Here is a 23,631-nt window from a genome sequence, read left to right as displayed (position 1 = left end):
TCTCACCTCTAATTGAGAGGTTTTATGAAAATGTAAAATTGAAAATTATAATTTGACTTAGTCTTTATCACTGCTCTTTTCAACAAGGGTTCATACATTTTTTCAGAGTAGCACTCACCACCATTATAAGCCCAAGATCACAAGTCAAAAGAAATGTAAAAATCATGTGAGGCATTGTATTAGGTATCCTAGACTTATGCCTTTGTCTTTGAGTATGTTTCAAGTTGTTTGGTCGGACCATGCCCTGTCCCTTTAAAGTTTCACCTAAGTCACTTTTGTCCCTAATCGGATTGGAAGGCTAATGTTATGTAACCAGATCACAAAACAAAAGAAGAGATAGACCAACAACTTGAAAATACGCCTCTTCGATGAGGAAACCTCCTTTTACATCACATAAATGAACAATTATTTGATGATACAAATGACAAGACCTCCTTGGTATATATAGGAGTCTAAAGGGTCACAATAATTGTTGGACACAGATTGTCATTGATGTCAATATGGCAATATTCAAGAGGAGGAGACAGAGCCATCAGAGGAGCAGACGCAGCCAAGAGGAGCAAGAGGAGCCACATAGGCACAGACCAAGCCATGTTGGAAATTTTTCAGACCGTACCCAGCTTTGACTTCGATCCGACGGCGAACAGTCTTCATACTAATCCAACGATCATCGCTTGCCCAAACAGAACGAATGTTACATCCCGATAGAAAGTGGTTTTGTGAAAAGTACAGTTGACTCGTGGCAAAATTTTATTGCATCGGGTGAGATTTACAGAATACCACTTTCACAACAAAAGCGGTCCGATGAGCTTGGTGGTTTTCTTCAGCTATTTTGTAAAAATAAATGCGTAGGTGAAATTAATATTTCAACAAGCCAGAGGAGCCTATGGGGAGCCTATCGGGAGCCATCGGAAGCAGAACTCATATAGATATATCCAGTTACGTTTATCGGGCTTGTAAAACCCATGTATGCATGCTTTAATGTTATCGGCGGTTAAAAACCATATAAACTATGCATATATGTGTTTAACACTATCGGGAGCCATCGGAGGAGAAAACCCATATTCATATGCCTTAACACTATCGGCGGCCAGAAATCATATAAACATGCACATAACAGCTATTGGGAGCCATATATGCCATAAACTCATATATCGGAGGCCAAAACTCATAAAACTCATATATAGACAGGGCTATATACACTATCAGCGCAACAATGCCAAAGAAAGAACTATCGGGAGTACTGAGGAGTATATATATATATATATATATATATATATATAGATGCAATATAATAACACGGACCCACGGCTCCATTGTAAACTGCCTTAATATCATATCGCATCCGCAGTGATCGCAAGTCATAAGGGATGGCGCTATAATCTGTCGATTGCGATAGAGGCATGGACCCGATGGACTTATTAAAAACAGTCTATAATATATCGCATCCGGCATTTCGGAGCCGGTATCGGGAGTGGTAAAGGCCCTGCCTCCGATTGCGACAATATACGCGGACCCAATGGCATATCAAAGTTTGATTGAATAATATATCGCATCCCGTCCATCGCATCGGCCATCGGCCATTGGTCACTGCAGTTATGTTGCGATTGCCGATAACGATGAAAGGAACGGACCCGACGGGCATATAAAACAGGGTTCAATGCAATATCGCATCCACAAGTGGATTGGCCCATCGGCCATCGGCCCTTTGCGATCGCCGATTACGACGAATGCTGCGGACCCGATACATTATAGATACGGGTATTATGATTCTTGAAGTCTGCCCTTTAGCACTGTCGCCTGTTTTTTCATATATTTCTTGTGTAATTTGATATTTGGCCTGCACGCGCCTCTGTGGCAAAAATGCATACGATAATGCTCCCGATAGTTCAGGAGACTGACTCTGGCGATAATGATTGCGATTGGGACGTGGCTGTCCGTTAAGTTATGACAATTGGGTGTATGCGGCCTCTCTTCCTCTTGTACGTGTCCTGTGAATATTGGAACGTTCGATAGACAGATGAAACCGAAAGTGGGAAGCTGAAGAAGCAAACGATTAGACAGAGGAAACTGACAGGATAAGCAAGCGTTGAGGAAGCCAAAGAGCTTGCGGAGAAAGGAAGCCAAACAGCCAGTGAGAAAGAGGAAACGAATGGACAAAGGGATGGAATGTATAAAAACAGCAAAAACAGAGGACTGCGTGTTGCTGTTGTGGTGGTGAAGAACCAGCAGAGGGTGCAGAGGCAACAGAAGCAGCAGAGACTGTAGAGGCAGCAGAAGCAGCAGAACCAGTTTATATCAAGGTTGGGTTGGAGCCCAAGAGGTTGGAGCCTCAGAACTGAACAGGATTGAAGTCCTTGGGAGTTGGTGCTCCTAAAGTCCAAGATTGGTGTCTTGGCAAAACAGAGTAGGTGCTCTGGGAGGTTGGAGCCTCACTGAAGTCCAAGTTGGAGCTTGGCAACTATTCACAGTCAAATATACTTATATTGTGTTTATTTCATTGCACTGTCTTGAGTCTTAATAAAAGCATTTATTCCAGCTGTCGATTTCTGTGTTCTGTGTATACATATACATATCTATATATGCTTTTGACAATCACTAGAACAATAATTAATAAATACTGATTCACCCCCCCAGTATTTCCAACAATTGGTATCAGAGCAGGCTTCTTCATACTAGCCTAACAGCTTGAAGAAGGATCCGCAGCCATGATGAGAAATCACGAAGCATCAGGAAGACCTCCTTTGTTTGATGGCACTAACTTTGGTTTCTGGAAGAAAAGGATGACTTACTACTTAATGTCCCTTGGACATGAAGTCTAGCATTTTTGTCAAACTAAATACCAAGCGACTTCCACTCTTCCAACAGACCAAGACGAGAGGAAAGCCTACATTGCAAATGCAAAGGCCATGAACTCTATCACTAGTGGAATCACTGATTCCGAGTTTACAAAAATCATTCACTATACCTCTGCCAAAGAAATGTGGGAGAAGCTAGTTGGTTTGTACGATGGAGACCCAAAAGTAAAAAAGGCAAAGCTTCAAACTCACAAAAGACAATTTGAAAGTTTGAAGATGGAAGATGAAGAAGATATTGCAGCATACCTCCTTCGAGTATCTGAAGTAGTAAATTCCCTGAAAGGATTGGACGAAAAGATGGAAGAAAGTACCATTGTTCAAAAGGTATTAAGGTCTCTTCCAGACAGATTTGACTCCAAAATAAGTGCTATAGAAGAAGCAAAGGATCTAGATACCCTCAAAATGGATGAACTCCATGGAATTCTCACTGCCTATGAAATGAGGAAAGGTGGCCCTAGCTCCAAAGATGCAGCATTCAAGGCCTCAAAGTCAAAGGAAGTGAAAGAAAGGAATGACTGTAGTGATAAGTCAGATGTGGAATCCGAATTGGCTCAATATGTACGAAAGCTGAAGAAAGGATCTAAGCTTAAAGGCAAGTATCCTCTTATCTGTTTTAAATGTGGTAAAATAGATCATTATGCAGCAAAATGTCCTCATAAACATGACAGTGATGATGAAGGAAATTCTAAAAGAATGGCACATAAAAAGAAAGGGTTCAATAAGAAAAACTTCTTCTCCAAGCAAGATGAGTCTGATGAGGATGAGTTTATGGTCATCAAAAAGAAATCAGATGAGGAAAGTGATCATGATGAAAGCCAAGAAGCATTATTCATGGCACTCACAGATGATGATGACTCAGGACTGGAAGGAAATGTAGATGAACTGTTAATAAGCGCCATTGAAGAAAATGAGAAACTACGGAACAAAATCATTTCTATCAAAGTGGAAAACGAGGAAATAAGAAGGAGAGAAGATCTCTTGGTAGCAAGGCTTAAAGCAAAAGAAGAGACTTGTGAGGAACGCGAGGCCAAAATAGTGTCTCTAAGAAAGGAGTTGGAGCAAATTAAAAAGGGCTGTAAAAGCTCTCAAATACTTGAGACTATTTTGAAAAATCAAAAACCTCAACATGGCAAGTCTGGAATAGGTTTCAAAGGAGAATCCTCAAGCACTAAGAATAGTACGAAAAGCTATGCCGATGCACTTTCCTGCAATCCAAAAGATGAAAAAGTATGTTACCAAAAGTGCATCCCAAATTCCAAGAATGAAGAAAGAATTACTCCAAAGAAGAATGTGGAGTCGAATCATGGACACTACAGCAAATACAAACCTGTACTCCACCAAGGGCCCATCAAAAATCCAAAGAACGAGGGAGGAGTAATTCCCAGGAAGGAAATCGACTCAAACCGTGGTTGCTTCAAAACCATCTTTCTTGGACACTGCTTTCACTGTAAAAACTTCAGTGACCAAGCTAGACACTGTATGGCTCGCAAAAGTGAAAAGACAATGCAAAAGGACCGAGTAGTCAACTCATATGCCCCCAACAAACAGGGACGAATCAAAACCTTCAATTCATTTGATCCCTTGACCAAATTTGATCTGATTTGCTCTTTTTGCTACAATAATGGACACTATGAACAAGACTGCCCACTCAAAGGAAGAAAGACGAGTAGCAAGAACTCCAGCATGGACAAATGCGGCCTGGCTCTATGTGCTCAAAATAATGGAAACCAGTGGTTTATAGACAGTGGGTGCTCCAGACACATGACAGGGGACAGAGGGAAGTTTGTCTCACTGAGCAAAAAGGAAGAGAATGTGTCTTTTGGAAGCGGATCTGGCAGAATTGCAGGAAAAGGAACAGTTACTCTGATAAATGGAAAAGGAAAAGCTCAGGATGCTCTGCTGGTTGACGGACTCAAACACAACCTTCTGAGTGTCAGCCAAATCTGTGATCAAGGACATAAGGTTGTTTTCAGCACCAAAGACTGTGAAATAAGGAACTCTGCCTCAGGGAAACTTGTGGCAAAAGGGGTGAGAACACCAGACAATATTTACATTCTAAACAAGATTCAGGAAAATAAATGCTACTTGAGTAAGACAGATGAGAGTTGGCTGTGGCACAAGCAACTTGGACATACAAGCTTCGAAAATCTGATCAATATCAGCAAGACCAAAGTTGTACAAGACATCCCAAGGCTGTTCAAACCAAATCAGGCAGTGTGTGGTCCATGTCAACATGGAAAGCAGACCAGAACCAGCCACAAGACAAATGAACACTGTACATCGAAGCCCTTGGAGATCATCCATGCTGATGTATGTGGGCCAACTAGAAATCAAGCACTCCAAGGAGAAAGGTACTTTGTGTTATTTGTTGATGATTATACTAGAATGATGTGGATATATTTCATAAATTATAAATCTGAAACTTTTGAGTGTTTTAAGAATTTCAAAGCCCTTGTAGAAAATGAAAAAGATTCAAAAATTAAGTGCCTCAGAACAGACAGAGGAGGAGAATTCACATCAAACGAGTTCAGTAAGTTCTGTAATATTCATGGAATTAAAAGGGAATTCTTGGCTGCCAGAACACCTCAGCAAAATGGGGTAGTTGAAAGACGAAACCGAACAGTGCAAGAGATGGCAAAAACCATGCTATTAGCAGCAGACTTATAGCCTAGATTCTGGAGAGAAGCAGTAGGGACCACTGTTGATAATATCGGCGATATTCGGAAATATCGCGATATTTTCGGCAAAACGATATATCGCCGAGAAAATATCACGATATTTTCTGTTTTGAAAATATCGCGATATTTTCAAAATATCGGCAAATATCGGAAAATATCGGCAAAATATCGCGATATTTTGAAAATATCGGCAAAATATCGGCTATATTTTAAAATTTGAAAAAATTATTTTTTATGCTTGCCGATATTTGCCGATATTTTGCCGATATTTTCGCCGATATTGCCGATAAGATATTTTCTGGACCCTCGCTGATATTTTGCCGATACCGATATTTTCAACACTGGTAGGGACAGCTGTCTATACACTGAATCGGACTCAATTGAGACCAAATTGTGATAAAACTCCTTATGAGCTATGGAGAGGAAGACCTGCTTCGGTGAAGTACTTCAAGATCTTTGGAAGCAAGTGCTTCATAAAAATAAATGATGGCTCACCCGGAAAGTTTGATTCTCGGGTTGATGAAGGGATATTTCTTGGATACTCTACACGGAGCAAGGCTTACAAGTGCTACAATTATCAACTGAAGAAAATAGTAGAAAGCATTGATGTAAAGGTTGATGAAGATCTTCCAGAAAAGGAAATTGAAGAACATGAAGATGACTTTCTCATTGAAGAAGAAGAACCTACAAAAGAAGAAATAGATGAGAAAGAAGAAGAAGAAGAGGAAAGAGAACCACCTAATACCCCTTCAAAGTTGAAATATGTCCAAAAACATCATCCATAAGAGCAGATCATTGGCGATAAAGATGAAGGTGTGCAGACCCGAAGAAGAATATCAGTCACACCGAAGAGAAAAGTCATTGCCCTCCTATCTATGATAGAACCAGAAACATTTGCAGAAGCAAGTAAGGATCCTCATTGGGTAAAAGCAATGGAAGAAGAAATGTCCCAAATTGAGAAGAACAAGACATGGGAGCCGGTACCTCGTCCAAAGGACAAAAACATAATAGGAACCAAATGGGTGTTCAAAAATAAAATGAATGAGGAAGGACAGGTTATCAAAAACAAGGCAAGACTTGTCTGCAAAGGCTATTCACAAATTGAAGGAGTTGACTTTGAAGAGACATTTGCACAAGTGGCCCGTATGGAAGCTATCAGGATGTTCTTAGCATTTGCTTGCTCAAAAGGATTCAAAATCTATCAAATGGATGTGAAACCAGCGTTTCTAAATGGGGAACTCAAGGAGGAAGTCTACATGGAGCAGCCAGAAGGTTTTGATCTAACAGTAGGAAAGGACTTAGTCTGTAAATTGAAAAAGGCTTTATATGGGTTGAAACAAGCTCCTAGAGCTTGGTATGCAAGACTGGATAACTATCTCCAACAACAAGGCTTCAAAAAGGGAGTGGCTGGAAGCAATCTATACATAAAGACAGATCAAGGTAAGTTACTAGTTGCTCTTGTTTATGTCGATGATCTGATTTTTGCTAGTAATAATGATGAAATAAGCCATGAATTTTCTCAAAGCTTGGCAAAAGAGTTAGAGATGTCAATGATAGGAGAGTTGTCCCACTTCCTTGGACTTCAAGTATCTCAAACCAGAACAGGATTGTGTATATCTCAAGCCAAATATCTAAAAGACATGCTCAAAAAATATGGAATGGAGGACTGTGCACCCGTGAGTACACCTATGACCACAAACTGCAAACTGAGCAAAGATGATGACTCCCCTCTAGTAGATGCAACTCATTACAGGTCAATGACTGGAGCCCTTCTATACTTAACAGCTACACGACCAGACATAATGCAAGCAGTAGGAATGGTGGGAAGATTTCAATGTGCTCTCAAACAATCTCATTTATTAGCTGTAAAAAGAATTCTCAGATATTTGAAGGGAACTTCTGATTTTGGTCTTTGGTACCCAAAGGACTCAACACTGACGGTAACTGCATACACCGATGCTGATTGGGCTGGAATCATAGATGATCGAAAAAGTACTAGTGGAAATGCATTCTTCCTAGGAGACCGTTTAGTATCCTGGCTCAGCAAAAAAACAGTCATCCATATCATTATCCACAGCCGAAGCCGACTATATTGCCGCAGCAGACTGTTGCTCTCAGATACTATGGATGAAGGAAGCTCTAAAAGATCTCTACATATGTACAGATCAACCGATTATCGTTTATTGTGACAACACCAGCGCTATCAGTCTCAGCAAAAATCCAGTAATGCACTCAAAAACCAAACACATACCAATCAAGTATCATTTCCTCTGTGAGCAAGTAGCTGAACAAAACATCGCTCTGGAATATATCAATACTAAGGAGCAGATAGCTGATATTTTCACAAAACCTCTTCCTCAGGAAGCATTCGAACATCTGCGTCAAAAGATGGGGGTTATTTCGTTATCATCACTCAAGTTCATTCATAAAGAGGCAGCAGGACAGGGGGAGTAGTTTGACAGGGAGAGTTCGTATGCATTCCTTTGCCATTGATGTCAAAGGGGGAGAGAGCAGAAGAATATTGCTATCAATAACAAAGGGGGAGATTGTTGGACACAGATTGTCATTGATGTCAATATGGTAATATTCAAGAGGAGGAGACAGAGCCATCGGAGGAGCAGACGGAGCCAAGAGGAGCAAGAGGAGCCACATAGGAACAGACCAAGCCATGTTGGAAATTTTTCTAACCATACCCAGCTTTGACTTCGATCCGACGGCGAACAGTCTTCATACTAATCCAACGATCATTGCTCGCCCAAACAGAACGAATGTTACAACCCGATAGAAAGTGGTTTTGTGAAAAGTACAGTTGACGCGTGGCAAAATTTTATTGCATCGGATGATATTTACGGAATACGACTTTCACAGCAAAAGCGGTCCGATGAGCTTGGTGGTTTTCTTCAGCTGTTTTGTAAAAATAAATGCGCAGGTGAAATTAATATTTCAACAAGCCAGAGGAGCCTATCGGGAGCATACACAGCATATCGGGAGCCATCGGAAGCAGAACTCATATAGATATATCCAGTTACGTTTATCGGGCTTGTAAAACCCATGTATGCATGCTTTAACGTTATCGGCGGTTAAAAACCATATAAACTATGCATATATGTGTTTAACACTATCGGGAGCCATCGGAGGAGAAAACCCATATTCATATGTCTTAACACTATCGGCGGCCAGAAATCATATAAACATGCACATAACAGCTATTGGGAGCCATATATGCCATAAACTCATATATCGAAGGCCAAAACTCATAAAACTCATATATAGACGGCTATATACACTATCGGCGCAACAATGCCAAAGAAAGAACTATCGGGAGTACTGAGGAGTATATATATATATATATATATATATATATATATATATATATATATGTGTGTGTGTGTGTGATATAATAACACGGACCCGCGGCTCCATTGTAAACTGCCTTAATATCATATCGCATCTGCAGTGATCGCAAGTCATAAGGGATGGCGCTATAATCTGTCGATTGCGATAGAGGCATGGACCCGATGGACTTATTAAAAACAGTCTATAATATATCGCATCCGGCATTTCGGAGCCGGTATCGAGAGTGGTAAAGGCCCTGCCTCTGATTGCGACAATATACGCGGACCCGATGGCATATCAAAGTTTGATTGAATAATATATCGCATCCCGTCCATCGCATCGGCCATCGACCATTGCTGACTGCAGTTATGTTGCGATCGCCGATAGCGATGAAAGGAACGGACCCGACGGGCATATAAAACAGGGTTCAATGCAATATCGCATCCACAAGTGGATTGGCCCATCGGCCATCGGCCCTTTGCGATTGCCGATTGCGATGAATGTTGCGGACCCGATACATTATAGATACGGGTGCTATGATTCTTGAAGTCCGCCCTTTAGCATTGTCGCCTGTTTTTTCATATATTTCCTGTGTAATTTGATATTTGGCCTGCGCGTGCCTCTGAGGCAAAAATGCATACGATAATGCTCCCGATAGTTCAGGAGACTGACTCTGGTGATAATGATTGCGATTGGGACGTGGCTGTCCGTTAAGCTATGACAACTGGGTGTATGCGGCCTCTCTTCCTCTTGTATGTGTCCTGTGAATATTGGAACGTTCGATAGACAGATGAAACCGAAAGTGGGAAGCTGAAGAAGCAAACGATTAGACAAAGGAAACTGACAGGATAAGCGAGCGTTGAGGAAGCCAAAGAGCTTGCGGAGAAAGGAAGCCAAACAGCCAGTGAGAAAGAGGAAACGAATGGACAAAGGGATGGAATGTATAAAAACAGCAAAAACAGAGGACTGCGTGTTGCTGTTGTGGTGGTGAAGAACCAGCAGAGGGTGCAGAGGCAACAGAAGCAGCAGAGACTGTAGAGGCAGCAGAAGCAGCAGAGGCAGAAGCAGCAAAACTAGTTCATATCAAGGTTGGGTTGGAGCAAGAGGTTGGAGCCTTAGAACTGAACAGGATTGAAGTCCTTGGGAGTTGGTGCTCCTAAAGTCCAAGATTGGTGTCTTGGCAAAACAGAGTTGGTGCTCTGGGAGGTTGGAGCCTCATTGAAGTCCAAGTTGGAGCTTGGCAACTATTCACAGTCAGATATACTTATATTGTGTTTATTTCATTGCACTGTCTTGAGTCTTAATAAAAGCATTTATTCCAGCTGTCGATTTTTGTGTTCTGTATATACATATACATATCTATATATGCTTTTTACAATCACTAGAACAATAATTAATAAATATTGATTCACCCCCCCCAGTATTTCCAACAATAATAAGGGCCTACATAACAATAATAATGTAAGGGCACAATAATAATAATTTTGGGCTTCTATGGGGCACAACAATAACAATATGGGGGCTACACTAGTGTTATAGGGACCTAACACGCCCCTCTCCTTCAAACAAGTGTTGTCCTCAATGCTTGAGTAGTTCTGGATGCTTTTGTATAAAATAATTATCCTCCCATGTGGAATCTTCAATAGGTAAGTTCTTCCACTTGTTGAGATACTCTGAAACTAATCGATTTTGTAGCTTCCCAGTTCTTATTTCCGTGGCTGCTTCAGGCTCCAATATGATTTTCCCTTCCTCGTCAAGTTTTGGCAATATTGTTTGAACTAGAAGCTTGTCACTTGGAAAAATGGGTGTACTCAGGAAGATGTTGGCAACTCCAATTTGTATGTCATAGTACCAATCTTTTGCAACACCTTGTAAGGACCATAGTACTTGGGTGATAATTTATTATCCTTCTTAGCTTGCTTGAGGGACATTTGTTTGTATGGTTGTAGCCGTAAAAATACCCAATCACCTACTTCAAAACTTATTTCACTGCAATGTTGACATGCTTGTTGTTTAATTCGATTTTGCGCCAGATTCAAGTTATCCTTTAAGAGTTGGAGAACTTGTTGTCAATGCTTGATGTGATCTTCCACTCAGGTTATCCTTTAAGAGTTGGAGAACTTGTTGTCGATGCTTAATGTGATCTTCCACTACTTGAACCTTAGAATTTTCTCTTAAAGACAATGTGATTGACGGTGGTTGATGTCCATAAAGAGCCATAAGTGGGATCATTATTGTTGTGGTATGAAAGGAAGTGTTATACCACCATTCTGCCAGAGGTAACCACTTGACCCATTGTGTTTGTTATCAGATACAAAGCAACAAAGTTATCCTTCCAAACATTTGTTCACTATCTCAGTTTTCCTGTCAAATTGAGAATGATAAGATAAGCTATGAGCTAATTGAGTACCAAGACAAGACAATAATTTTGTCCAAAAATTTCCAGTGAAAATGGGATCTCTATCACTTACAATAATCTTTGGGTTTCCATGTATCTTTTGAACTTTTCCATGAATGCAGTAGTGAATGTACTAGCTTTGAAAGAATGAGATAGTGCACAAAAGTGTGCATACTTGGTAAGTCTATCAACTACCACCATGATGACACTCTTTCCTTCGAACTTGGGTAAACGAGTGATAAAATCCATTGACACCTCCTCCCAACATTGACGTGGAATGGCTAAAGGTTGTAACAAGCCTGGGGCTTTAAATTTTAATTGTCTCAACTTTACTTCGTTGGCAAACCAAACATTCTGCCACAAGTTTTTGAATATCAAATTGAAGGCCATCCCAAAAAATTCCTTCTTGACCCCATGGTAAGTTTTTAAAAAAACTAAGTGCCCTCCTAAATGAGAGGTGTGCAATCTCAAAAGAATCTTTTGTTTGAGTTAGGAGTTCTTACATAGATACAAGCAATCTTTGAACCATAACAAATCATTTTCCAGATAAGTGTATCAGATGTATTGGGATCTTGCTGCAACTTTTGAATGAGTGTCCACACCTCTTTGTCATTCTTCCATTCATCCCTTGCTTCAGTTATCCAATTAGGTTGGATAATAGAAATAGCACAGAGAAATGCTTCCACATCCCCATCCCTTCTTGAGAATGCATCTGCAACAACACTTTGCTTCCCTTTTTTGTAGACAATTTCAACGTCATAATCCAACATCTTTGTGACCCACGTTTGTTTCTTTTCTGAAGATACTCTTTGTCCCAAAAAGTATTTAAGACTATCATGATATGTTTTTACCTTGAAGTGTCTTCCCATTAGGTAAGGGCGTCATTACTTCAAGGCATGTAGTATTGCCAACATTTCCTTCTCATAAATAGGTTTGAGTAAATATTTTCCCTTGATTGGACGACTTTCAAAAGTAATAGGTCTTCCTTCTTGCACTAAAACAGTACCAATTCCATTTCCTAAGGCATCACATTCCACAATAAAGGTTTTTGTGAAGTCTGGTGTAGCTAAGACCGGAGCTTTGCACATTGTCTCTTTAAGATGTTCAAAGGCCTTAGTTGCTTCTAGAGTAAAAAAATGCATCTTTCTTCAATATTGTTGTTAGAGGTGTTGTTATTTTCCTATAATTCTTAACAAACTTGTGATAATACCCTGTCAACCCGAGCAATCCTCGAAGATGCTTTAGGGTTGTGGGGATTTTCCATTCCTTAATCGCTTTTATTGTGTTAGGTTCTACCCTAGCACCTTCATGAGATACGATGACCCAAATATTCTACCTCTTGTACCCCAAAAAAATGTTTGGAGGGTTTTGCATACAATTGTTTCTCCTCGAATAGTTTAAGTACCCTGTCAACATGTTGAACATGATCTTTCCAAGAATTGTTGTAGATTAGTATATCATCAAAAAATACTAACACAAATTTTCTAAGAAAGAGTTTGAAGGTGGAATTCATCAAACCTTGAAATGTGGAAGGTGCATTAGTAAGGCCAAAGGGCATGACCAAAAATTCATAATGACCTTCATGAGTTCTAAACGTTGCTTTTGGAATGTCTTATATCTTCATTCTAATTTGATGATATCCAAAACGAAGATCCAACTTGGTGAAGTAAACTGCTCCATGTAATGGGCTCTGGTAGCATGGAAAAAATTGCAAGCCCAAAAAAGATGGTGGCCTTGGTCTTAGAGACAAAGACCTCTTGGAAAAGGCCCTGGGAGCCAAAAACTTATGGAGATGGATCGCAAACCCCAATTCCCCTTGGGGAATCCTATGGAAAGCAAAGTACACCCCCTCCCTATCACAAGAGCAAATCATCAGGCTCAATGGAAATATTAAAGGTTCAGTCATCTAGAAGCAAGCATTGGAGAACAGGGATATCATTCAAAATCATAGTTTATGGGAAATAGGCAATGGGAACAAGCCTCTTTTCTCGAAGGACGCCTAGCAACAAAGGTCGGAACTTGATCAAGATCATTATCACCAAATCAAGGCTGATATGCAAAACAGAGTGAAGATCAAAGTCAGCCAATACTGGAAAAAGAATGACGAAAAGGATAGATGCAGAATTTGGATGGAACAAGAGGAATGGACTACCCATATGAACCCCCAAGCCTGGTCAAACCTCTCATCAAAATTACAAAAAATACAAATCCTCCTTGACTTTGCCAAGGATCAACTCATATGGGGGAAAAACTCAACTGGACACTTCATTTTAAAAGAAGCCTACATATACATAGCCAAGCACGATCAACTTCAACCAGAACCGAAGTGGAACGCAATCTGGGACAGGAAGCATTGGTCGAAACTATCTATCTTTCTATGGTTAGTCATGCATAGAAAGGTTTTAACGTGGGACAATCTAAGAAGAAAAGGTGTTATTGGCCCATCGAGATGCCCTCTCTACCAACAAGAAGAAGAAACCCCCAATCATCTGTTAAATGTATGCCCTTTCGCATCCAATTTATGGGATTGGATTTCTTTAGTGTTTAACAGCTCTGATCGAAACCCCTCGTCAATTCAAAGTACCATCGCAAACTGGTGATCTGTCTTCTCCTCACATCCTCTGGTTAACCGCGCATGGAATTTAATTCCTGGTCTGATCTGTTGGGCTTTGTGGAAGGAGCGCAACGCAAGAATCTTTCACAGCATCTCCACCCAGGAGGAAATGATAATCTCGAAGATGAAAAGTGCACTCCAAGAAACAATGACCTCTCTACCCACTCAGACTATAAAAGCCCTCCCACCTTCTTCGAAGGGAGAATTCTCACATTGTTAGATCTCCTTCAGATCAAGGTTCGCGAAGTCCCAGGCTTGAAAATAAAAATAACACCTGGAGGTCGCCAGAGAAAGGTACCTTCAAGCTCAACTACAATGACGCAGCTAAGGGGAATCCGGGGCTAGCCGGTTTTGGAGGAGTCTTCAGAAACACTAAGGGAGAGATAATTTGGATATCTGAGGGCAATATAGGTTCAGCCACAAACAATGTCGTAGAACTTCATGCCCTCGAAAATGGCATCACCACAGCACACAACCTAAAGCTCAGTCCTCTGATTGTTGAAGGAGATTCCACCCTGGCCACTCAGATTATCAACAGGGCATCGAGGTGGACAACATCTCAAAAAACTGGCGCCTAAACAAAATAATACAACGGATCAAGCAGGGAATTGACAGCATGGCAGGCCTCCACTTTCAAGCAATCAGAAGGAAGGGAAATAAACTCGCGGACAGACTGGCAAATGAGAGTATGGCTAGTACCCTATGCCTGAAGTCTCGAGCGTGGTAGGAATTGGAAGAGGGTGAACTCCGTCAGCAATGTGCATCAATCAATGAGGAAGATAAGCACTCTACCGAACAATAATTGTTCGCATACCGTTCATCATTTCAAGGTCAATTCTCTGCTCAGTTGGAAGAACAGGTGGATAGCGCATGAGCACAGACTCATCCTTGGCTTGCCTGATTCCAGAGCCTGTGATACCACCTCCTCTCTCCCTTGTGTGACCATCACCTCCCAGTCACATCCTCTCTGCTCAGTCATTCCTCCCCCGCCCTACTTCAGATCTTCACATGCTTCACCTTCCTGCCCCCTCCCCCTGATCCCGACCTCCCTCCATCACCCGGCTTCTATATATTTACCCCTTCCCCTTCTCCCCCTCATTCTTCTCTCTGCCTTCATCCCTCTCCGTTGGTCCTTCGCTCTTTGGTTCCCCTCACTCCCTAGCCCTTTTGCTTCTCTCATGGCCCTGAAAAATAGCTCCACCCCTGGTTCCAGTCGAGGAGGTGCGCGCAATCGTGCAGCCTCCCGCTGGCAGTCCTTGGGCTCGGCCCCTACCACTCGCGCGGAGACTTCTGCTATGCGCGCATCTCTGTGCTACACGGCGGCAGTTAACCTGGAAACTCAACAGCGCATTTCTGAATTAGAAGCCCAAGAAAATGTTCTTCGTAGAGAGGTCACTACTGAGGATGTCGACGCCGACTTCGCCTAGATTTCGGACCCTGCTTTCACCCGAACGTGCGAAAACCTCTATGTGTGTACTATTGAAACATGGTGGCAAATGAAAACCATCATGGGTTTAGCAATGCAGGAGCAAGAGGAGCGCACCAATGCTCTAGAAACAAAGATTGACCGGCTGACTGAAAAGTTTGTGATGTATCTCGAAGCCATCCACCATCGCAGATTCATTACTCAAGATGCCCCCAATACACTGTTATCAAGAAGAGGTCGACATCGAAGGTCCATTTGACTGCTGAAGGATCCCCAAGCATCAAGAAAGAGGCCACTAGGGCCTCCACGAGTCGACAGATCACCACCACGCAGTAGGAGGGAAGCTCTCAGGAGACTCCCATTCGTCTAGATGAGGATCTGGTCACCATCAACCAGCAGTGATGTCGTCAGCTTCCTTTTTGTTTTTCTTCCTCCGCGAAAGGCTTTCTATCGCAGAGGAAAACAACTTTTGCTTGGTCGGCCTTGCTAAGGTTTTCTTCTCTTCTCTCAGCTTCTATACTCTCAATTTTGAGAATGTTGTAAAGAGGGTACCTCTTAGTTTCCACATTTGTACTCATAACCATTTTTTGTCATGGTCGTACTATAAAAAAGACAATTCTATGGCCATTTCAGGGATCTCGATTAGGTCTTGTGTCGGGCTCTCTCTCCCACACAACCCAAATTATGTAATCTGTCAGTTTCCTCAGTAATATATTTTATCTTATTCACAAAAAAAAAAACAATTCATCGAATCATCAATAATAGGAATGGGAAAATTATCTTTAATACTGAACTTATTGAGCTCTATAATACCAAATGTTATGTAACCAGATCACAAAACAGAAGAAGAGATAGATCAACGACTTGAAAATAAGCCTCTTCGAGGAGGAAACCTCCTTTTGCATCACATAAATGAACAATTCTTCGAGGATACAAACGAAAAGACTTCCTTGGCATATATAGGAGTCTAAAGGGTCACAATATAATAAGGGTCTACAAAACAATAATAATGCAAGGGCACAACAATAACAATATGGGGGCTACACTAGAATTAAAGGGACCTAACAAAGGTTGTCAGTGGGCTCTCTTGAGAACTCATCGTTTTATTGGAGCTTGCATTTGTAGTGTTGATCAGTAGTATATGGGCAAATCCAACCTGCATCAAGGTGCACCTATGTCACACCACGTGGTTAGTGTTTATCGAGTATGTATGTGACCTTGGCCTTGGTGCAGTGTTCTTCATGATAGCTCTCAATGCATAGCAATCTCATTGTGACAACTTACATGCTTCCTGAAAAAGTTCATGGTTCCCAATGCAAAGTGGTCTCAGTAGTTAAAAAGTCAACCTAGTCTCATATTGTAGGGCATGATGAGAGGATTCCATGCCATGTGGAATTTTCCTGATCAAAGCATTTGGTGGCTAGTTACAGCGTGGTCAAACATGGTCAACAGAACAAGAAGAATTTCCATGGGACATTTCAAGGAGACTATTGGATAAAATTAGACATGCAATACGTCAAATGTGATCCGCATAGATAAATGAAGAATACCCCGGTGTCAGATTTTGCAGAGCAATTGGGGCATTACAAAACCAGCACAAGGGATGACATACAGGGTGATGATATGGCAATGCCCTCAGTGATGTTGCAAAACAAAGACAAAACTAGTACAAATCAAGAGATGTAGAATAAAAATCAAGTTCTAGAATTTTCAAATCAACTAGGACACTGGAAATCTAATGGCAAGGTAATGAAGTTAACTTACTAGGGGGGAAAGGTCAAAAAGAAACCAATTCTAACTAGTTGTTGGCGTCAAACTAATTATTGGGATGATCTGACAAGACATTGAAGTCAAAGATGGACAAGAAATGTGGATCATGGACCAAAGAAATAGTCGTTATAACAAATTTCTCCCTCTAAGGACCAAGTTGAGCCACCAAAGCAATTCGCACTACCCCTTCTAGAACAAGTCGAGTTGGCGCATTAACCAAACAAAGTGGGATGTTTGAGGAATAATGCTACTATATTAACCATTGACCACCAAAAGTCACTTTCAAAAGGAATTTGTGACCTTCCTTGAGGAAACTAAGTCAATTCAACCTTGAGAGAATAATTAAATTATTTTGTAATATTTTCAAAGAATTAAAAAATTGTTAAGTTTCAACTTGTGGAAGACTAATATTTTATTATGACAGTCCCCCTAGTGGTTAAATAGTCTTTAGAAACTTTTCTATAAAGGCTAGCCTCTCCTCATTTGTAAAGTTGTTGTTGTCATTTTGAGACAAGTGCTATCACAATAAAGAGCTCATTATTTTGCAAACCCTTAGTGGAATGGCTATTGTTTTTAATTTTTTCTCTTGTTATGTGATTGGGGCATATTATTTCTAATCTTTATCGGTGTTCAGTAAAATTATTCCAAGACTTCTAATCTTTATTGGTGTTCGGTAAAATTATTCCAAGACTAAGGTCCTTTGCCATTAAAGAATTACCTAGTTATGTGTAGTAGAATAATTAGGGGGAAACCCCATCTATATTTTCTTGTTTTGCAGGGAAGATCGATCTAAGCCCTTGAACCATTTCATGAGGAAATTTCATCTACCTTCAAGATCTTGTATTTTGCCGCACACAAAGGATAAAGGTTGGAAACGTCATTTCAAGGAAAGGTCGATTCTAAGAGAGTTTAAAATCCACCAAAAGAATTGAGCAATTGTGAGGGAAACTTCCACAACGACCAATCTCACTCCCTTGATATAAGCCATCCATAGCAACTTACGAAGTTATTAACTTCACATTTTGGCAAGAGATGAGACTCCAAAGGGCACAAGTATAAACCATATTAAATGCTACAACCCTACCAATCCTAAAATCCTAAAAACCACAAAATCTTGAATGGCATATGAAATTCTACTTTCTCCATGTGATGTCCGATGAGGTTGGAACCACTCTCAAACATCCTAAAACAATTAATGGTAATATCAAAAATTTAAGTAAAACCATGAAAAGTAAAGACAAAGGGAAACACATTTCAGTCAAGTTTCAGCTTTTTGATACAAAAACATGGCTGATAGACAGGGGCAGGCCAAGTTTCCTACAACATCGGTTGAGAACCTCATTTATAAATAGTGAGTTTCCCCTCCTTTACAAATCATCATGAATTGTAGGATCATTTGCCAAAATGTGAATTATTTTCAAGAAAGATTTGGTGTTTATTTTGGAGTTTCTCTTTCTTGGTTGATTTCAAATATTTTTCTAAGATAATTTGTGGATAACTAAAGACTACTATAAGGCTAATTGAATCATCCATTTGAAGGGTAACTTTATCACTTGTAGAGGGGTGTATAGGATTTGTTTACTCACACTTCTGTCTTGTTGGTGTAAGCTAAGGCTTGTCTTTCCTTGTTGGGCTATGCACTAGGCTCCTCATCAAGGGTTTCAATTTATTTCGCATCAAAATTGATCAATTGGTTGAAGGATTTTCCCCAAGTGGAATCCCTTCTAACAGGGCTTCATTACATATCTTGTTATTGATTAGGCTTAAGGTGATTTCTCTTGGGTTCCATCTCAAGCTCTAATCTACAAGCATTGATCAACCAACTTAAGAGGGGCATCAATTTGACCCCATAACCCGAGTGGAAACAAAGCATAATCCTCATTCCAACATCCAATCATCCATCTTTCAAAAAAAAAATCAATTGTATTTTTATTTTACTTGTAGTTGTTACAAAAGGGCTTAAAAATAGAAAAATGTAAAAAAATGAAAAAAATAGAAAAATAACCATCACAAATAGAAATTAAACCAGAGAATCTCTTCATCATCTTATCTATAATATTTTTGATGAATTACTTTTTTAAATCTAGACTTGTTTCTTGGGACTGGTGCCTCCTAGAGAACCTAAAAAGATAGTGGCCCCTCTTCCTCAGAATTTATTGTGTATCTAATATCTTATTGAGGGTTTTGAAGGTAAATTTATCAATCTGATTTTTATCTTCAGCATTTACAGTCCAAAGATTGATAAATTTCCTTGCCTTGGGATATGTGAGAGGCAATATTTAGAAATGTTTTCAGTTGTACTAACAATTGCAACAGGTTTCATCTCAATCAGAACACTTTCAATTTTCAGCCCTTGGTGATTGGACCCCCAAACCGAAGTGATAGTTTCCAGATCTGAATATCTCTTTGGATACTCAATCACTTGAAGTGCTAGTGGCCTTATTTTATTATAAAATTCATTGACTAACACTTCAAATCAGCAGCCCCAATTTTCAGGAATATTTTAGGGCTTCTTTGAGACCTCCACATGGCCCTTTGCTTGCTTGTTTCTGCAGATTTTTCCACAATTTCAGACTTTGCAAGTTATAATAGCAAGCTAACTCATCATTTCCATCCCCACACCAAAGGTATTTATCAAAGATATCATCTCTAATATTGGTAAGGGCCTTCATACTAAAATCTGGTGAATTTTTCACAGTTAAATCTTCATTTATTTGAGTATTTTCCTTTGCTGGTCTGCACTTTTTGCGGTAGAACATCTCATATCAAATCAGACTTATTATTGCTCATTAGCTCCTATCGTTCATCATTTGAGTGTTTATAGGCACGGTCTTTCCTAGAGTCTTGGTGAAGTTGTGTTGTGTAGGGATACCTCTCATAGCGTTCTAGGATTTAGCCAAAAGTGAGAGGAGAGTGAGCCAAGATGACAGTGGGTTTGTCTCCTATGTGCTTGCCATTTAGCATTTTGGCCAGACCTCACCAAGCCTGCTACCTTGAGTGGTAACAGAACCCATATGCAATCTTCAGTTAGATAGGGATCATCCAGAAAACTCTTTTTGTTGGGCATAAATATAAAAACCCTCTTCTTGTTGTCAAAAACAAAGTTTGTCGAGTGTCAAAAAGAAAAGAATACTCAGGTCTGGATAAAGGGTCAAATTTTGCAACAGTTGAAGCCCTTACCTGAGGGGGAATGAAGATGGAAGGCATCCAGTGCTAATGCCTTCACAACATAAAACTCCTTTTTCAACAGATAATGATTTTAAAAATGTTAAAAAGACATTGAGCATTTCTAGTGCTCTCAATTGAGGGGGGATGTTGGATGAGAAACAAGCTCCAACATTGATTATTAGCATATGTTCATGTGTATTATATTATATTAGTTTAATCATTTAATGTTACAACTTACAACATAACATGTGGCTGATATAAATATTTAGGACCTAGGTTAAGGTTAAGTGGTTAAATCATACCAGACCCATAACACCAATAATAAAGATTAAAGAATTTAAAAGATGATGTTATTGCAAGAAGAGTCACAGCAACCTACCATGCGTTAACTTTATGTTGCTTTTTTCTTGTAGCTTCAATATCGTAGTTTATTCTATCTACTCTCATAGATATTATAAATGTATTGATATTCATTAAAACTAATAGAAAATACAGCTACGAATCTTCAAAAACCATAGGAACTAATTAGTGGAGAGACAGCATGCTCCTTATGAATATTCTTGTAAAATATTATTACTTCAGTATATCCAGTCAGGGGTGGACATGTCCTTAGAACGCCAGGATGTGGTCAACCTTGAATTCACTTCGTTAACAAGAACATACATCAACAAAGACAAGTTAAGTTAACTACCATTTACAGTTGTTTTCCTATGTTAGATTCAATCCCCCTTACCATGTGCAAGGACTTTCATACAACAAATAACATTTCACAAAAGTTAGGATGTCCATCATGAAACCCCCTAAATTTGCTTTCCCTGCGGCATGATAACGCAAAAAACTAAAAAGATATGGGATAGTAAAGATTACTGAAGGTAAATATTTCTTGTATCAGGCTACCTCAACAAGATCTCCATGTCAATCCAGAAAACATACGATACAAAACCTGTAGAAGTTTAGGAACCTAAATGCCATTAAGCAGGTGTAGCATCTACCTCTTCCCATACTTCTCAAACAATAACTGAACTTTAGTTTGGACGAAAGCTATCAAGAATTATGTCGCTTTTAGTTATAGCCATATACCCTCCTTTTACTTCAAATAATTTCACTAGTACAGACGACATACTGATACACAATTAGTCAAGATTGTAAAGCACTTTGTTTATTGTGATAAGAACAAAACTCATGACCTCTGGTTGGCCAAAATTACATGCTAACCGTTAAATTATCAAAACGTTTTCTATAGAACATTGTAGCTAGTGATGTGAAGAGAAAGTCATGCATAAACCCTAGTTCCACTGATTATTAAATCAACCAATCATATACAAAAAAAAAAGTTAAAACATTCAAAAAAATATGAGAATTGAGCTGAATGAAAGAGATGAGACAGCAATACCTTAACACGAGATCCATGGGGAATTGGTGGGGAACCATCTGCATTGTTTGGTAAAAATATCTCCCATACTCCAAACTCGTTCTATCAATTCCATCAAGAAAGACCAATTCAAACCAAATAAGACAGTGCAGATGCCAAAAATAATATCCATCAATCTAGTCAGAGGATCATTTGTAATCAATATGTAAGCATAGCAAAGCAAATTCATACTATGTTACAAGTCAGAAGGATCCAAAGCTTGACAGAACAAATATTCATTAACCATTAAAACTTCATCTTGGCAATGCTGCAACAATCTCCAAGACGAAACACACACCAGTGCAAACTATATTCTCTTATTTAAACGTTAAATATTGAGATATTTATTTACAGTCAATAGGAGTTTGCATAATGACAACCTTAGAGTAGCTTCAGAAATTTAGCAAACTAACTTAAAAACAACTGGTAGAAAACATTTTGCTTCAAATAGATAGTAAACTGGATTAGAGTAAACAGAAGGCTCCTCTTCATATTAATGATTTCTCACAGTATATTTATTTTATATTTTCTTGTTTAAGTGAACCTCAGGAAGCACCTGCTGCAGACAATAACTAAAAGCGTCTTAGGAGCTCCTTTACATTTTATGAGATTACAAAGTTTTATTAATCGAGTAGTACACAACAGAAATCCGTAATGAAAGCCTGTACAAAGCTCATTTGAAACATTATCTTATATTCGGTTTAACTGATCGAGCAAAAGTGACCAAGGCTTACAGATTTTCATGTCCCAAATCTACTTTTGTTATTATACTACCAGCATGTTATTTTTATCTTCTTCAAGAAATGGGCTAGCCCTATTTTACCAGAGCATGGAGTGACAGAAGAGTGCAAACAATTCCTTCCCAGAAAAATCCTGCCAGCAAAGTGGTCCCAGTAATGTTCCATACAAATTATTAAGAATGTTATAATCCTTATATATTCAAAATAAAATTGCAGAATGCCAGATTAGTTATGAAACACATGGGTTGCCAAGAAGTGGGACCAAGGAGCAGTCTTTCCCAAAAAAGCCTGTGGGTGAAGATGTGCTTGGAGCCTTTTGTATGCACACGCGTACACATGTGTATGTGTGCATGTGTCCACAGTATGCAGTCCTGGGTGCAGGAGCACTTCTAGAGCAAGAGCAGGAAGTCCTACAGCACTCCCATGCAGCAACCTAGAAAACATAGATTTGAGCAGTACTAATACAAAAAAGCCTGTGGGTGAAGATGTGCTTGGAGCCTTTTGTATGCACACGCGTACACATGTGTATGTGTGCATGTGTCCACAGTATGCAGTCCTGGGTGCAGGAGCACTTCTAGAGCAAGAGCAGGAAGTCCTACAGCACTCCCATGCAGCAACCTAGAAAACATAGATTTGAGCAGTACTAATACAAATACTATATTATTAACAACTGAACTGTAAACACATAACGAAAACAGGATGCATAGAGGATTATAGCATCAACCATTTAGTACAAGACTATATACCTTTCTGCCTTCTCTCTAACTTTTACATCAAAACCAGACGAATTTAAAATGTTCAGTCAAGATCATATAAACAAACCCAATTCAAGAATTTAAAAGCAGATATTTCTAAGATGAAATAACCAAGTTATAATGTAATAATGAATGATTTGTGATGAGTACAAAATGTGTAATTAATACGCATTCAATGTGCTATTGGAAACTGGCCATCATATGGCTTGAGTCTTGACCATAAATATATTATTGTACACTAATATGGCCTAACTTCATAGTGAGCCAACACCACTGCCAACCCCCCTTGCTATTGGGTATCAGACTCAAGCATTCTTGACATCATCAACCTCCAGCCTTGGACTTACTCACTTAGTCTTCTACATCATCGGGGCCTTTGACCCAGTTATATGCATTTTTATCAGGCTGTCCTATTGTCGTATTTCTTCTTTACTTTATTTATCCTAGATTTAGCTTTGGCATTTTCTACGGGTTGCA

At 39.6% G+C, this 23,631-nt stretch overlaps 1 protein-coding gene across 2 annotated transcripts in view; it reads right to left on the bottom strand.

The window, feature by feature from the left end:
* The window catches only part of LOC149191584 (1,4-alpha-glucan-branching enzyme 2-2, chloroplastic/amyloplastic-like), a 425,710-nt gene that overhangs the window by 297,998 nt on the left and 104,081 nt on the right, over positions 1–23,631 (bottom strand). For both annotated transcript variants that reach the window (XM_089404340.1, XM_089404341.1), the window contains exon 8: positions 21,642–21,722. In XM_089404340.1, coding sequence (XP_089260466.1) covers positions 21,642–21,722 — 81 coding nt within the window. The remainder of the gene's footprint in view (positions 1–21,641; positions 21,723–23,631) is intronic.

Source organism: Pinus tabuliformis, chromosome 2_2 (assembly GCF_031772625.1).
Source record: "Pinus tabuliformis cultivar Carrire ecotype Pingquan chromosome 2_2, CPIR1, whole genome shotgun sequence".
Taxonomy (NCBI): Eukaryota; Viridiplantae; Streptophyta; class Pinopsida; order Pinales; family Pinaceae; genus Pinus; species Pinus tabuliformis.
Note: the sequence above shows the minus strand (reverse complement) of the source record. Positions and strands in the feature narration are given on the sequence as shown.